Source organism: Squalius cephalus (genome assembly GCF_949319135.1).
Source record: "Squalius cephalus genome assembly, chromosome: 8".
NCBI classification, from domain to species: Eukaryota; Metazoa; Chordata; class Actinopteri; order Cypriniformes; family Leuciscidae; genus Squalius; species Squalius cephalus.
Window position 1 is genome coordinate 23,682,441 of NC_137129.1, and position 17,798 is coordinate 23,700,238.

At 36.8% G+C, this 17,798-nt stretch overlaps 2 protein-coding genes across 2 annotated transcripts in view; one reads left to right on the plus strand and one right to left on the minus strand.

The window, feature by feature from the left end:
• The first annotated feature begins 249 nt into the window (after positions 1–249).
• The window catches only part of lye (lymphocyte antigen-6, epidermis), a 46,404-nt gene continuing 28,855 nt past the window's right edge, over positions 250–17,798 (plus strand). Inside the window, exon 1 of the mRNA XM_079878109.1 lies at positions 250–412. Coding sequence (XP_079734235.1) covers positions 361–412 — 52 coding nt within the window. The 5' untranslated portion in view covers positions 250–360. The remainder of the gene's footprint in view (positions 413–17,798) is intronic.
• LOC307162650 (uncharacterized protein) lies at positions 6,907–13,022 on the minus strand. Its single transcript, XM_079878108.1, has 7 exons — positions 8,482–13,022; positions 8,302–8,393; positions 8,053–8,157; positions 7,765–7,958; positions 7,496–7,660; positions 7,112–7,356; positions 6,907–7,023 (listed from the first exon to the last, which is right to left on the minus strand). Exons 1-7 carry the CDS (start codon positions 8,657–8,659, stop codon positions 6,983–6,985), a joined length of 1,020 nt encoding a protein of 339 aa, XP_079734234.1. The 5' UTR covers positions 8,660–13,022; the 3' UTR covers positions 6,907–6,982.

A 17,798-nucleotide genomic window follows, 5' to 3' on the forward strand; every position in this document is an offset into this window, starting at 1 on the left:
GAGGAGATCCTGTATTTTACGGGACGGAAACCCACTACATCACCTGCCTTACAGACGAGCAGCGGCTGCCTAAACACCAATCAATCGTCACTCGATGTAAATTTTTTATTAAAGCTGATAGAAAAGTAACGTTGCTCCTTTCGACATTCACGCAACTAAAATGGAATGTTTGGGAGTTTGTTTTTGACAACAAAATAATGTATTGTACACCGCGCCCTTGATGCAGGTTGCTGCAAAACTGTTCAGTACGGGCGGTGCCATGGGTGTGGATCTATAAATATAGCGGATCTCTGCTGTTCACATCAGTGTGACTAGAGTTTAACGGTCTTCTTCTACTTGAACTCAGCTACAGCAAGAAACATGAACAAACTCACTTGTGGCTTCTTTGCAGTCGTTCTGTATTTCGCAATGGGTAAGGTTTTTTTTTCTTTTTTTTTCCACGTTGTTAATCTGGCTTCTAATAGCACAACTATATAATCGCAGTAGATTATTTGATAGGTTATTTATGGTTGTTTTATTTTAGTGACGAATGAGCTAGGCTACTTTCATTCCACTTCAATTCAGTAATTGTGCATATGGGAATCCGTGAGTCACGAACATAATAAATTTAGAAGCCTGTGGTTTATGAGTCATTCTTATGAGTAGCCTAGCCTAATATTGCTTTCAGTGATTTTAGTCTACACCAAGCTTCCAAAAAAAAAAAAAACTTTTAGAATTTAGGAATTTTAGAACTTTTTATGTTCTATAAGTAGCTAGATAATTAAGTTTGTAACATGTTGATAGAAAGTAGCCTATTGTAAAGTCTGGTTTAGCCTGTTCTTGTCCATTTGTCGATGTGTGCTTGTTTTTGAGGGAGAGAAAGAGACAGGTTAGCTTGAGGCAGAGAGACCAGTTTACACCCAAACTTGTCAGAACCTGTCAGTTTGGGTGTTTGCTTTGGACCACTGTTCTGAATCTGATCAAGGATCTGTCATATCTCTGTTATTATTTTGTATAGAGTGGAAGTTAATTTATGTTTTACAGAGAGAATATAGAAAAGAGCACATTGTTTCTGTATAGCTTTCAAAACTTGGATCATGTTAGATTATGTAATCTCACTTTATTGTTTTGATTTTGGTGCCTATAGGCCTACTCATTTTCTTGACTGAAGTGTGACTGAAAAGAACTCGGAAGGTGGCAACAATAAATCTGATTTCATAGCAATGCCATAGAAGAACCATTTTGGGTTCATCAAAGAACAGTTCTAAAAATATATTTTTTTTCTTTGTGTGAAGATCATTAATAATCTGAAGAACTTTTTTCCTCTAAAAAAAGTTTGTGCACTGGAAAAATTCCATGGATATTATTAAAGGTTCTTCATAGAACCATAGATGCCAATAAAGAACCTTTACTTTTAACAGCGAGGTAAATAGAGAAGATATTTTTTGCTGTTTAATGTTAATCTTTTAAGTCAGCAAGAAATCAGAATTGGGTACAATGAGGTGATTATTCTCCTCAACCATTAAACATCAAAACTGAAAAGTATTAAAGTATTAACAAATTACCTGCAGCAGACCACAAATAACTCCAAAAGCTCAGATGAGTGTTAATATAACAGATATATTAAATATAACTATATAATATATAGAGATGGGCAGTATTTATGATACATGTATTTCAAATACGTATTTCAAATATAAAATAGTATTTTGTCATTTGTATTTGATAGGGTTGATGAAAATGGCTTCATATTTTGTATCAAAATACTTTAGTGTTTTGTATTTTGTAGTTTTAAAATACCGTAAAATTCTTTGTAAGAAGTCTACATGATGACATCATAAAAATGTGGCCTCTGATTGGTGCCTACTCAGTAGTTTGCCCAGACCTGTTGAAATGAGAACAGGATATTGATCCATATGGAAGAAGGGGGTCAAGGTAAGAAACGTGCTGGTTGCCAGCTTTCCATAATTTTTTTACATGAATTTCTATTATTTTTAATAGTTCATGTTAAATTTTGGTGTTCTTTTTAGTAGAAATAGTTTTCCAACTTAAATGTTTTTCTTGAAAACTATTTTACCGAGCAGCAGCCTCACAGTTAACGTTAGCTTGCTACTTTCAGCCTATGTTAAGTTCATCGGTTGTGCACGAAAATAATAATAATAATAATAAAGCATGAATGACTGCCGACAGATAATTTATTATTATATTTATATTAACAATCAAATGATTAATTAGTTAGAAACTAGTTGCTATGAATACAGGTGCCATCAGTTGTCCTCTTATGAATGACTTGTTTGTCTATGGGCCCTATTTTAACGATATAAGCGCATGGTCTAAAGTGCACAGCACAAGTGCACTTAGGGCGTGTAGTTGAGCAGAAATACATAATCATGTTCTGTTTGGTCCTCAGCGTAAAGGTTAAGAGGCCCATCTATCACTGTTTTCCATGTTCATAGAGTTAGTGTGTGAGGGAAATATATAGGCTGTAATCTGTGTGTTTACACAGCTTTTTTTAAAATGGCGGGTGCTGGTGTTTCGCGTGCGTTCGGCCAATCAGCATGTATTAACGTCACTGGTAGTTCCTGTTGTCCTGGTTTAGACCCTACTCTTAAGTAGGAGATGCTAAATTAGTTTGTTAGAACTAAAATCATTCCTAGTTCCTGCGGTGCGAACACGACAAAATCTGGGTACTTCCGCCAATAGTTCTAGGAACTATGAAAAGGTTCCTCCGGTGCAACAGCCCCTATTGACTTTAGACCAGGTTTTTGTTGGTCAATGGCGCAGTCTATTTTAGTTGCCTCAAAATAGCAACGCACCAACAATGCGCCTGAACACACCTCGTTTTCAGACCATCATGATCCAAGGATACAATTATGTGTCATTTGCAAACTGTTTCAGTCCAGCAAACCCATGGGCGCACAAATGGGCACAAATGCATTTACTATTTAAACAATGTGGCACAGGACGTGAAAATGATAACTGCGTCAGGCTGAAACTATAGCAAAAAACATTTGCACATTGCGCCGGGTGTATAGGGCCCATTGAGTCAGTGTTGCTAATTCAAAAAGTTGGTCCTTCGTTACCAAACACCAAGTAACTAAATAAGAATACAATTATGTGTCATTCGCAAACTGCTAAACATTAAACTGATGGTTACTTACTAATTAACCTTCATCTGGGAGATCACAAGGATATGTGAATATTTGATCTGTTGACTATTTGCATATGTCAGATTTATTGCATGATTTGGGCAGAGAAAAGCTGTTGCTATCAAACATTGTTTACATACAAAATGTGCAGGGCTGGTGGTACTCCAGGACAGGTTTGAGAACCACTGGTCTATAGGCATGCGCGTTTGAATGCATATGTGCACAGGCGAGTAGTCGTTCTTTACAAAGTGACAATGCCAACTACTTGTCTGGAATGCATAATACAGCATTTTAGTCGTTTACGCGGATCTGTGTGGACGAGGATCATTTTGATGCTCAGTTCAGTTCTCATACGTTGTTGTCAAAGCAGGCAGATCAATATTACAAAATGGGAACAAGATGTGAGTGAGGATTTGAGGAGTAATACGTCATTTGTTATATTGTCACATTAACATACCAAGCGATGCATTATTTTCATGATGGATAAAAATAGAATATGATGGAAAATGTACAGATCATACAGACAAACTGAGGGATATTTGTAGCACAACCTGAGAATATGGGTTAAAAATAACATCTAAAGTTATGTGGGGGCAATGTTGGTTCAATTGTCGGATGGTGAAGATTCATCAAACCATCCAAACTGTTTTGAAACCATGTTGGGAAATATTTTAGAAACTACATCTTGTCAAAAAAAAAAACTTTTAAGTATATTTAAAATGTAAAGTAATAATATGTATATCATTAACATATTATTTTATTTAATAACTTAAAATTACAAATTACAATCAAGTTAGCTTTTAGAAATAACGATTATCTACACTCCAAGCCAATAACACAAATTACTTTGAAGCTATTTAAGTGTGTTATTTATATTACATTACATTCTTTTCTAAACTATCAGTATGTATGTTTATGAAAAATAGTTTATTTATAAAAATAGTACATTTTTGTAGCTGCAGGTGCACCCAGTAATTTGTGTCTCAAATTCCTCAATAAATTGTTTGACACATTAAGGGGTGACATGTTGATATTGCATGACCAGCTTAATACTGTCACAGGTAAGCTGGGTTTAATGTTTTGGGTGGGTTTTGCGCTTGTTTAGTTCATTTGCACCTGTTCTCAATTTTGTTGATTAACCTGACTTTATTTATTTTAAACCTGAGTTTGCTCAGTTCATTGTTCGTTCTCATCTTGATTATATTGGTTGTTCTGTTCTACGTGTTTTTGTATCCTGTATTCTAAGAAGTGTTATTTTTATTATTGCCAGTGCAATCCTACAGTGACAACTGAATTTTCAAAAGCACAAATGTTTTTGTTTTTTTTTGCAAAAAAAAGTACAAATCACAGGTGACTAACCAAAATGTACTTAACAACATACAAAATTATAGCACATAAATAGAGTACAATACAATATTGCCAGGGGAAGCTTATGGGCCATTACAAAGAGAAAGAGGACCATATGTTGACAGTTTTAACTGCCTTTTTGTTGTTGGAGCCAGAAATCAGTAATATAAAGTATAACTTCATGGAGAAAAATTACAAAATTAGGTTTTTTAGCGCTGAATTTACACTTATGAATGTGAAATTTTGCCAAAAGAATTAATACATTTATAATGTAGTACATCTTTCTTTACTTTGACTTCTATAAAAGCAAAATACAACATTCATCCACAATAAGGTAAAGTCTTTATAAATATGGTCAATGATAAATCTGCTGAAGTTTTGCCAAAATGTTCTGGTGTGTGAGCAAAACCAAAAGAGGTGCAAAACAGTTTCTGGGTGGTCTTCACAAAAAGAACAGTTTGTATTGATGTCTCTTTTAAATTTAAAGGGGCAGTAAGTAGGAATTACTCCCATCTAGTGGTGAATTTGTATTTTGCAATCAAACTAATTTTGCTCTCCAGCGCCTCGCGTTTTCAAATGCGCGTTGCATCTACGGTAGGCGATATGTACCAAAAAGCTTTGACAGGATGTCTTCTAATAGCACTTCGTCGAGTTTTCCTTCAGGTGAACAGGTGTGTTATTTCAAACAAACTGCAACATGACAACAAACAAACGAATGTTACAGTATGAATTACTGACTGTGAAAAACATGAAATACTGTAATTAAGAGTTATGCCTTCTTTATTCGGTATATTTTCTGAATTATGTGCATTGTTAGATATCATCATCAGATGATTCAACAATAGGGAGAGGAAGAGGTAGAGGTAGAGGTAGAGGTAGAGGGAGAGGACAGAGAGGCAGTGGATCAGTGGGATCTAGACGAGGAGTTGGACGACGAGGAAGAGGAGGAGAGCGAGAGTCAATACCACGACGACAAAGATGCCCGGCAGCTACGAGAGACGATCTTGATAGAATTGAAAGTTTACAAAGGCAGAGAAGAGAAGCGACCGAGGTTTGTACAATTTATGTCTAGCAATAGCAATGAATTTTCATTGTTTGTACAGTTCTATGCACGTAGCAAAATATTCACAACTTGAGCTAATGGATTGTTTTTGAAAAAGGAGAGCTATATACCCATACACAAAAGATATATATATTTGAAATATATTTTCAGGATATATTTTGGAATATATGCAAATATTTGAAATTGGCCCAATAAATATATTTCATACTTATATTTCATATATTTTTGTTATATTTCAGAATATATTTCAATGTATTTGGAATATATGCCACATATATTTTTGACACTTTTGGGGACCCATACAGAAAAAAATACATTGAAATATATTCTGAAATATAACAAAAATAAATGAAATATAAGTATGAAATATATTTATTGGGCCAATTTCAAATATTTGCATATATTCCAAAATATATCCTGAAAATATATTTCAAATATATTTATTTTGTGTATGGGTAAAATGTTACAGAGAGCACTGATTTATTTTGCACACAAATAAAATTTTATTTTGTCAACATTGATACATGAGATCCCTGCAATGCAATATATTGCAAAACATTTTTTTCAGCCTTGTGACAATATAGGTCTATTTAATACCTACATGTATATCTAATGGACTAACCCTATCTTATTTCCTTTCATTTCTTCAGAGACTTCTGCAGGATATGAGCCTTGACGATCACATACGCCTCACAGGTAGACTGTTAGATAGGCAGCCGGGTCTGGTGTTTGATATATTGATGGAGCATCAGCAAAGACATGGTGCTCCAACATCTGCGGAGGTTCCGGGGGTACCTTGGTGTACCTGTAGCCACTGCAGAGACATGCCGACCGACAGAGAGAGGAAATGCTGTGGACAAGACCCTGCCCACTGTGTGAGCCTCCTTCCTCATTTTACACAATACTGCCTGGATGAGGGATATCTGCGGATACATAGGCAGTACCGGGAGGATCTCACTGCTTTTGGTAATGTAAGGGAGCCTGGTGATGACAACCGCGAATACAGACATGCAGCTTACAGACACTTTATTTTCTGGCAGCATGGCTCATTAGGACAGGGGAACAGGAGAGTCATTCCCAGCTGCTGTGTTTGCAGGATTAGGGAAAAATTCCCAGACCCTCAGGGACAATACACCGGCTACATTCCCGGTATCTAATAACATTTTTGTAAATATTGTAAATAGTTATATCGATTTTTATATTTTGTATTCTTTGAAGTTCTGTGGACCTCAAACTTTATTTTAAACAATAAAACATTTTTCAATGGACTCTGTGCTGTATTTGTTCTACAGTAGGGATAGAGAAAAAAACTCAAAATTATGTGCAAAAACTTTTTGATACAAAAAAAGATTGAAATGAAGTTTGTTTGAAAACACAAATATATATTTATTTACAATGAATTATGATTATGCATTTACAACTCAAATATCAGCAAAACAACATCTCAATCTGTCTCCAAGTTGGAAACAGCATGGAAGGCTGGTCCTGTGAAAGACATGTGCACAAAATTCAGTATCAGTTTGAGGCTAAGTTAATGGGCTACAATAAGGGCAAGTAGATGTTTGACACTTACCCAGACCTCTGCTGACCTGTGTATTTACCAACTCTGATGTCAGTGGTGGCGGTATCGGTGGCACAACACCAAGACGCCTTGGGTCATCTGCTCTTAGGGACCTCTTTCGCGGCATCCCAACTCCGCTTTTGACTCTTCCTTGCAAGATGCGTGCTTGTAACTCGGTGATGTAATCATATGATTTTTGACACTTCATGGCGTAAAGGCTGTATCTCCTCGCATTTTTATTGTACTTCTTTCTGTAACTAAAATTCACAAAAGACAATTATTACAAGTCATTTAGTCATTCTGTGAAGTAAACCGTCATACTTGTGAATACATCATTTATATTGTGAATATGCAATTATTTGAATTAAAACAAATTTTGATGAGAGTTTGACATACACTTGATGGCCCTCAGCCGTTCTGTATGTTGGCCGTTCGCGGTGAAAATTGTAGTCCAGTGCTGCGAGCACAACTCTTGTGTCATACACTCGGGGAGTGAAGGCCTGGCGCTTGCTGGCATACATTAGAATGTGGTTTTGAAATGACTCCAGATGTGCTGTCGATCTGAAAAAAAAAAAAAAAAAATATTTGACCCTAAAAACACCCACCCACACATGACTTGTGGCACTGTTACATTTCTTTTTAAATGTCATGTCCCCACACTTTACCTGAAGCGCAGATACTTGTGGACATCCTTCTGCCAGCGCTTGTTGAGGACGATCTCCACTAGCGCTTTATGGCTCTTGGAATCTCTCTCAATCCACTCTTTACCCTGAGTGTCTTCAAGGTGATCGTGTTGGCAGCTTCCCGTTTCCCAGGTGTGATTGTTGCAAACATGATGCAGAACTCCAATCCAAAGTGCCTGAGGAAAGTAAAACAAATAAACACAAAAACATTATCATATCACAAGTATTTGAATCATGGCATTATTACCATTTACCATTTATTTTTCTTACAAGAAACTGCTGAAATGTTTCTGCTGTCTTGCAGCACCACCAGAAATGGTTTACTATATCCCTCAGCCAGTGAAGGAGAAGAGACTGTCCTTTCACCTTTCCTGCCTTATGGTGATTAATAAAACACAAACAATGGAAGTTATTCCTTGTAAATATTTTGATGGAGATGTAACATAACAAAATTATTCCATCGACATGCAGGAAGGTACAATTCATTATTAATGAAATTAGATTAGTGTTATAACTTACAGTTGCTATTTTTTTGCACAGATTTTTGGCACCATGCCACATGTCCAGGCTGTGGTGAATTCTCAGATCCTTATATCTGCCTTTGTCTGGGTCTGTGAAGTATGTAATAATTTGAGTCACAAGTGTCTCAATCAGCAATTAAATATTTGTATTCAAACATTTTATAATCTGACCACTTACTCAAAAGGGCTCCAATCTGGACATGAGCATCCGTGCAGAACTCAACTACCTTTATCTCTTTGGTAAGCTGGTCCACTGTCTGGATAAAACCCTCCTTCTCCATGATATTGGAGTTCCAGTTGGTCTGCCGCTTGTCTACAGTGGCCACATGGATGATTTCCTTAGAGTCAAGCTCCATGGTTGTGTAGCTACAGTATTGGGCAGAATGCCCTGGTGAGTCATTTCTGCCGTCACCTAAAGAAAAAAAAAGGTAATTTAAAAATACAACAACTGTATGATAGATGATTGCCAAATTAGTTTAATTGAATAGTACCATAACTTTTTATGTAGAAGAAGGTCAAATATAAAAATAAACACACCTAGGTGCACAACATCTTTCCCTTTTAGTCGGCTGATGGCCTCAGACCTCTTCTCTTCCCAGAAATCTTGAATAGGGTCAACACAGTAGGTTTCCTGGATGGTGTAGTGTGTGCTAGGGTTTACCATTCGCATGTTCATGAATTTAAATAGGAGAGCAACTTTAGTGTAGTTGTTTCCAGAGAGTAAAATGTTTGTGGAAAGAAGAAAGTCCCCGGCCTGCATGCCAAACTTCAACACAGGCTGTGAGTTCCACCGGCATAGGCAGTGTCCATTGGGGCAGATCTGGTAAGATAAGGGTAGCCGTATAAATTCATAAGGCATATACAGTGCTGTCTGTTACCATACATTTTGATGTGATGTGAAAGGCTTACCCATTCAACACTCATTGCAGTGCCCCTGATGGCGATGTTTGTTGAAAAGGGGGCAACACTGTCACACACCAAACCAGTCCTCAAGACACCAGTGCATCTGTTCACGGGCAGAGTTAAAAATGTGACAAGCTGCCTCAAGCAGTTCTCATAGAGCACTGCTGCTCTGACGCCAACAATGTCATCCTCACTGAGGACCTTCTGAGGGCCTGGCAAAATTGTCAGCTCGTGACTCAAGGGTTCATCAAGAGGAACTTCAGGGGCAGGCAGATCGTGCACAGTTTCATCAATCCCAATAGTTGGCAGATTATCAATTACCTGTGCTCCCTTCAGTGCACCACCCATTCTGGAAAAGCAGAAAATCAAGAATCATACACAGAAAAATTAAATTATTTCTATAATTTGTTGCCATATAACCATGATCTTATTTATCACCCGCAACATCAGTGTGAACTAAAAGAATACAAAAACATTTCAAAATAGCACTGAATCTTTTTAAAATGTAAAAACTCAACACATAAACAAAGTAAAAAGTAGTAAAAAATAACTCACCGCAATGAAATGGTTGGAAGGTATTCCTCATCAGAGCTGTCGTCCGGGTTACCATGAAGTGAGGGTCCCTCTTCTTCCCAATCAATCCTGTAAGATAAAAAAAATGGAATGAATACAATCAATTCACTAAAAATCAAAAGATAGAATAGAATATAAGCCCACTTACATGGGGTCATTGAAGGCATTTTCGTTCAACTCCTCTTCAACACTACTCATGTCATGCATACTAAAGAGAATAAAGGATCATTTAAAACATGTATCAGATGAAAACATGCAATTGAGAAGGGACACAGACTAAAGAACTAAAAAATAAAATAAAAAGATTTATGGGTTACCTCTGCTCAAGGGTTTCAATTTCCGGTGCACTCATATGTTCATCTCTACAATAAATAATGATAACACACTATGAGATATAGGTAGATACAAGTTTTATATGAAACCTGAACAATTACAGAATAATTTCCATGGAATGACTTACCTATCTGTTCCACTGGAAATGCTTGACAATGCTGGAGCATTTGCCACTTGAGAACGTTTTGCCTTGAGGGGGGTTGATGTGTTCCTAATCAAAAGGGTACTCTCATAACTGGACAAATCAGATGGGAAAATCAGATCAAGGTTGATTGACCAATTAATCATACAAAAAAAGCAAATTGACTCCAGCAGTTGTTGACCCTCTTCTACATGTTCACAAATAACACTATATACGCGTAAGATACATACATACTGAATTACTGTATGCGTCTGTATTGATGCGAGGACACAGTATAAGTGATAAATAACAGAAAATGTCAGATAACATTAATTTGGTAGCCTTAGGTGTGCAAACAATGCAAGAAAAATCATATGCTCTATTAAAATATTTCTATAGAATTTCTAGGTTACAAAAAGTAAAACTTACAAACCTTGTTTTTAGCACCTTCGCTACTTTACTCAATAGCTGCTATTCATCAAATAGCCTGTTTAACTTTTAACTATAAATGTTCGTCTAACTATATAATAACAACCAAACAAATAACAAAGAATGTAATTAAGATTGTAACACTGACTTACCTGTCGAGAAGAAAACAGGCCACTTCAGCGTCTCTTGTGAAATCTTTCTCCAGCATTAGCTCTTTCCACCTGGAAAAAGCTCCCCCGACATTTACTCTTGTTTTCTGTAATCTACGGTCACGTTTCCTTTTACGTTCTATTTTTGACTTTTTTGGCGACGATGTTTTCTTCTCCTGTGGCGCGGCATATGTATGGTCCATAATAACAATGCAATCCAGACTTTTAAACTTGCCGGTGCAGTTTCAAGCGCCTCTCTACTGCTCTGCACCTGCGTTTCTGCTGGCAGGCTCTGAACGAAAACGCGTTGTGGAAACGCGTTTGCTTAGTACTTTTTGTCCCTATCTGCTATTATAGTTTTGCAAGATGGCGGAACTACATGGAAGCCTCCGTGAACCTACCCGTCCCATGTATGTAAAGACAATAAATTCTTCATTTATAAGGATAAGTCAGATAATTGGCCGAGGTATTTGTACACCATTGAGGACATATTTATGAAAAAAAATATTGATTTTAGATAATAAAATACCTAAAAAGTTACTTATTGTCCCTTTAACCATGTAATGATTAGCAGGGTAATATCTGTGAATTATTCTGAACGACACTTCTTTCACCTTGTTTACTATCAAGTATCTGTGAGTAATCATCCAAACCTTTTTCCAGTCAATATCATTTACAAATCGGTTTCAATAAAAAGTAACATTTGGAATAGAAGCAATTTATTTCTGAAATAATGCAAATGTTCTTATTGTTTTGAGGAAGTTGGGAAAAACTGATTTTTCCAACTAGTGATTCAGCCACATCGGGGAGGGAGACAGAAGTAAGTGGAAGTCTGCCAGTATACCTAAAAAGCATGATTGTCTCCAAATCGAGACAGGGTTTTTAAGAAAATGCTTAGCCCAATTAATCTTAAAGGTATTATTTAGGGTATTGAAGTCCAAAAAGTTGAGCCCAAAAGATTCATAATTATTCACAGTGTTGTGCCTGAACGCGTTCATTGAACGATATCATTCATTGTTCATGAACTCGTTCATATTTTGGGCGAACGTGAACTGAACGTACTGTATTACTGCCTGATGAACGATACTGTGAACTCGTTCATTCTGGTGTCTGTGAACGGCACACTCTCTCAGTTTAACTTCGTTCAATAGGGTGCCAGATTTCTATAGAGCCTTCCAGGCGAAAACCCGGCTAAAACACACCGTAAACAGGCCTTAACCCTTTCACGCATAGAGGTCACTACAGTGGACAGCTATTAAAAAAGCATTTTCTTGAATTTGCACGGGTTTTTATGGCAAAGTTGCACATCAGCCTCTTCATTGGACCCTGGTGCATCATCCTATAAATTGCAACCAAGTGGCAAGCCGTTGTGTTTCGATTTTTTCCCCCTCCAAACCAAGATGGCCAAGGGTCAGTCAGACATGCCAAGTTGCTCCGGAATATCCACCCATTCCTTCTATCCTAGAAGATTCTTGTAGGTAAAAAAAAATATTGCAGCATCAAGCAATATCTAATGAGTCATATCACAGTAAAATTTTCCAAGTTTTGGTTTTAGATTGAGAGAAAACTCTGATTAATCACATGTCCACTGTAGTGGACGTCATGCATCAATTGCTATATTTCAGCTACAATTCATAATTATAATGTGAATATTGTTTTTGAAACTTAAAACTTAAAAACTTAATCTGCAGTGATTTTTTTTACTGTAAATAAATGTATTTGTATTATTAGAATGTAATTTTCATTGACATCAAAAAAAGTCATGTGATTACACAATGTATGACACTTGTAATGCATTAGGCTACTTTACTTGTTAGATCAAAAAGTAATCTGATTTCATAATGCACGTTATTGTAATGCGTTTTTTTACTCATAACATCAAAAAGTAATCTGATTACGAAATGCATGTTACTTGTAATGCGTTTCTTTACTCATAACATCAAAAAGTAATCTGATTACATAATGCATGTTATTTGTAATGCGTTTCCTTACTCATAACATCAAAAAGTAATCTGATTATGTAATATGCGTTATTGTAATGCGTTTCTTTACTCATAACATCAAAAAGTAATCTGATTACGTAATGCATGTTACTTGTAATGCGTTTCTTTACTCGTTACATCAAAAAGTAATCTGATTAGGTAATGCACATTACTTGTAGTTAATTACTTGTTAGATAAAAAAGTAATCTGATTAGGTAATGCATGTTACTTGTAACACATTACTTTACTTGTAACATCAAAAAAGTAATCTGAATGCGTTATGCATGTTACTTGTAATGCATTACCCCCAACACTGATCATTTCAGATGAGACTGAAAAAACGTATCGCTAGGTTTTCTCAGAGGAGGGCTATGATAGAAATGTGCATGTCCATCTTGAACATAATCAGAATTATCAGCTAATAAGGGTAAATATCCATACTCTGGTGCACTGGAGGGAACATCTGAGTGGTTTCCACAGTTGTACCTTGACAGGCTGTAGAAAATTCTGATGGAATCACGTCCTCATGTTTTGATATCAAAGATACGCGAAGTGCAACTTGTATGAAGTTGTATGAAGCCTTTGCAATATTTTGCATTTCTATTTTTTGTATATATTTTATATTTTTCACATGATTTGATATAATTGTATTGATTAGTTTGTTAAATTCACATACTTTATCTGTTTGATTATTGTCTTATATTTAATACAGTATATCTTCAGTTTAAACTAACCGCATGCTGTCCACTCAAGTGGACATCTGAAGATCTCTTTGAAAAATGTATTAAAAAAATAAAATAAAAATCAATTCTTGTTTTTCATGCCCTAAGAGCAATAAAAACACATAGGAAAAAAATCCTGACTGAGGTTATCATAATTCATGCATGAAAGGGTTAATATGTAGCCGAAAAACACCCAATCTGGCAACACCAGCCACCAGTGTCTAACTCTCTTGTTCGATCTCGTTCATCAAAATTAACGAATCTTTTTTCGAGTCATTTCGTTCATTTAAGGGGCTTTAAATGTTATACCATTAACTGGCAAATTCCCCGAACACATCCACCTACGCAATCTTGATCATATTCTGAATTAAGAAATTATTATAATACAGTCAAAAAATCGTTTACAGGGATCATAAATAATTACTTTACCTTCCGAGTCTTTCGTTCATTCGTCACGTGACAGACGCAACGAACGGATTGTTCATGAACGTCTCATCGTTGCAAATCAAAACAAAAAGCAGCATGTTGGCGTCATGATCATTTAAACGAGTTTTATGGAATGAACTAGTTCATTTTTGGAATTGTGAACTTAGTTCAAAATTTTTTGAGTATGAACTATGAACTTAACTAGTTCATTTTAAAATTTGTGAACTGAACTTTGAACTAGTTCATGTAGAAAGTGAACTTTCCCAACACTGATTATTCATAACAACACTTTTTTTGATATAATGGGTACGATTTTTCCAGATGAAGTCAAAAAGCATTCTATCAATGTCTTTACAAATTTTACTGTCCAGGTGTAAAGAGAGAGCTGCATATGTAAGCCGGGATATCCCTTCAGCCTTGGTAAGCAACACTCTGCCTTTTAGAGATAAGTCCCTTTGCAACCACTGGTTCAATTTGTTCTGAGTTTTTTTAATGATTGGAGAGAAATTTAATCTCATTTTCTGATCTTTCGAGATAATAATACCCAAGTATATGTAACTTCTTCCTTGATCGGAATGTTGCAAATAGTTTGTATATTACAATCTTTTAAAGCTATAGTAGGTAATGTTGGAGAGCTAGCCAGATTTGAAAGTGGCACCTCTTCTAAGCTCCGTCCCCTCCTGTCAGTGCTCCGTCCAAAGCTACGCCCCCCCACAAACATGAACGCGCATCCACATTTGGAGTCAGCTGCAGGTCACAGGAAAGCCGAGTACTTCAGCACATTATCACAATTATAATGCAGAAACACTTGCGACTATGGCTGTGCAATATGTTCAAAATGTCATGTCCTAAAAGTCAGCTAAACTGTATATAAACAAATAATTACCTGTCCAGCAGAAAGACCGCAACCTCGGCATCGCTTTTTAGGCCCTTCAGCTTCCTTAGTTGTCTCCACCGTTCAAATGCTGAACCAATGTTGACCCGAGTTTGTCCTCTGGCTTTATCAAGTGCCAGTTTCGTTGCAGCCTTTTCTGCCTCAGACTTTCTTTTTTTAGCCTTTTTGTCAGGGCGAGTAGTTACAAGCAAAGCTGGTATTGGTAGTTTTGGCTGCATTTTATCTGCCATTGTGCCGCAAACTCCTGCTTACTCGGTGTAGTGAGCTAAATGTTTCCGGAAACGGTGACATGTGATTAGTGCACGCAGGGCTGTGCACGCAGTGGTGCTCGGGCACGAGACATGAAGGCATCTGATTGGTTCTTTACATTCGCACCGAATGGCAGTGATTGGTCAGAGTTTTTACTGTCCTACAGCTGCTACAGAGGTCAGATTTTTTTCATTCCTTTTTCTGAACACATAATGTATTGACTACTATCAGAATGGAAGGACCATTTCACCCAGTATAAAAAAAAAATGTTTCTGAACAGGATTACCTACCCTATAGCTTTAAGGGAACTTAAGCTTTAAGTTCACATTTATTAATATTAAGGTATAGACCAGAGGCCTCTGAGAACTGGTTAATTACTTGAATGGCGACAGGTATCTGGCTAGCATTTTTTAAAAAGATTGTAGTGTCGTCAACAAGCTGACTGATGAAGATATCCCTACCCGCAATAGAAATTCCTTGTTTAGCACTGTTACCAACATGAGTTGTGAGAATTTGTGTACAAAGTAAAAACAGATAAGGGGAAATCGGGCATCCCTGACGAATGCCCCGTTCCAGATTAAATCTAGGGGAAGTTCCATTTTTCAGTTTGATAGAGCTATTTCCATTAACATATAAGGTTTTAATTGCTTTGCAGAAAAAGTCCCCAAAACCAAATTTCTCTAAAATAAATTGGTGTTCTATTGTATCAAAAGCCTTATAGAAATCTAAGAAGAGGATGAAGCCATCTTCAGATATCAAATCAGAGTAGGCAAGAATATCTAATACTAGTCTAATATTGTTAGAGATGTGCCTGTTCCTCATAAAGCCTGACTGTGTCTCATCTATAGTTGTGTCAAGAGTTTCTTTAATTCTCCTGGCAAATATTGATGCCATAATTTTGTAATCATTATTTAGCAGACAAATGGGTCTCCAGCTGTCAATAAAAAGTGCATCTTTTCTAGGCTTGGGAATCAATGTGACCAGCCCTTGAGAGAGGCTAGGTGTCATTCTCTATAATCTCCATAAAAACCTGTAGTAAAAATGGGGCTAAGTGATCTGAGAACGCTTTGTAAAATTCTGCAGTTAAACCGTCAGTGCCGGGGGATTTATTGTTTTTAAATAGAGCAATTGAATCAGTGACCTCTGCCAATATAAAAGGGGTGTCACAATAATCTTTGTCTGCCACATCAATCTTTCTTACCTTATTTACATAGTTAAGAAAAAGAGACGTAACTTCTTTATTATATTTTGAGCTGTATAAATTGCTATAAAATTTTGAACAATAATCTGAAATTAATTTAGCGTCATCAGTAACGACCCCATTAATATTTATATTATAGATGGAATTTAGATCGGTATCTTTCAAGACGGAAAAAGTAAGCAGAATGTTGCTCCCCCTCCTCCAGCCATCTCTTCCTAGACCTTACAAAGGCTCCCTCTGCTTTTTGTTGATATAATTCATCTAATTAAGTGTGCTTGCTGAAAGCAGCACACTTATTGTTCTTCTTAAGTTTTCTTCTTATTATTAAGTGTGCTCGCTGAAAGCAGCACACTTATTGTTCTTCTTAAGTTTTCTTCTTATTAAGTGTGCTTGCTGAAAGCAGCACACTTATTGTTCTTCTTAAGTTTTCTTCTTCTTCTTCTTCTTCTTATTATTCCTGGGAGAAAAATTTTGGCCAGCTCCTGGGCCTAGGCCCTTTGAGACAGAGACACCGTTCCAACTTTAAAACGTTCGGTCAGTACCGGTGTAAGTTGCTCGCGAAGATGACATCACGAGTCCATGTCGTTTGTCCGCCATAGTGGATTGAACAGAAAGCGAAACTAAAGTTTCACAGGTCACAAATTTGGTCCGAACTTCACGAAACTGGACGTACATGATCCTTGGACCAAGCCTCACAAAAGTTACTAGAAGGATTTTTGATTTTCAGAAGCGTTTGCCCGTCACAGCCAAACGAAATCAGCGGCGTAGTCGCCAAAACAGGAAGTAGTTCATGTTTCAGGAACGCTGTCACGTATCGAAACCAAACTTTGTACATTAACTCGAGACTCCAATGTGAAGATGTACAAGATAAAAAAAATAAAAAAAAAATAAAAATTTTTACATTATTTGGCAACCCCCCCCCCCCAGCTATTTGGCCAGCTCCGGCGCCTAGGCCCTTTGAGACAGAGACACCGTTCCAACTTTAAAATCGTACGGTCAGTACCGCTGTAAGTTGCTCGCGAAGATGACATCACGAGTCCATGTCGTTTGTCCGCAATATTGGATTGAACAGAAAGCTAAACTAAAGTTTCACAGGTCACAAATTTGGTCCGAACTTCACGAAACTGGACGTACATGATCCTTGGACCAAGCCTCACAAAAGTTACTAGAAGGATTTTTGATTTTCGGAAGAGTTTGCCCGTCACAGCCAAACGAAATCGGCGGCGTAGTCGCCAAACAGGAAGTCGTCCATATCTCAGGAACTCTGTCACGTATCGAAACCAAACTTTATACATGAACTCAGGACTCCAATGTGAGGAAGCACAAGATCTGAATTTTGTTTTTAAATGTTTTATTTCAGGCTAATAGACAAACCCATTTACCTATGTCTATGCAAGAGTTCACCTCACACTTTTAATGTTAATGCATTTAGACAGTAGGTGGCACTGTTGTATTACATTTCACAGAGCTGCCAAGTCAGTGTATATACTGCATTCGTTTTTACTAGGTTTG

Bases quoted from the DNA above. Each gene is read 5' to 3' on its own strand.
- LOC307162650 (XM_079878108.1), bottom strand. From the start codon at position 8,659: ATGGAGCTTGACTCTAAGGAAATCATCCATGTGGCCACTGTAGACAAG. The intron at 8,158-8,301 runs GTAAGTTATAAC...AATCACCATAAG, and splicing joins TGTGCAAAAAAATAGCAACT to GCAGGAAAGGTGAAAGGACA. The intron at 7,959-8,052 runs GTAAGAAAAATA...TACTTTCCTCAG, and splicing joins AAACATTTCAGCAGTTTCTT to GCACTTTGGATTGGAGTTCT.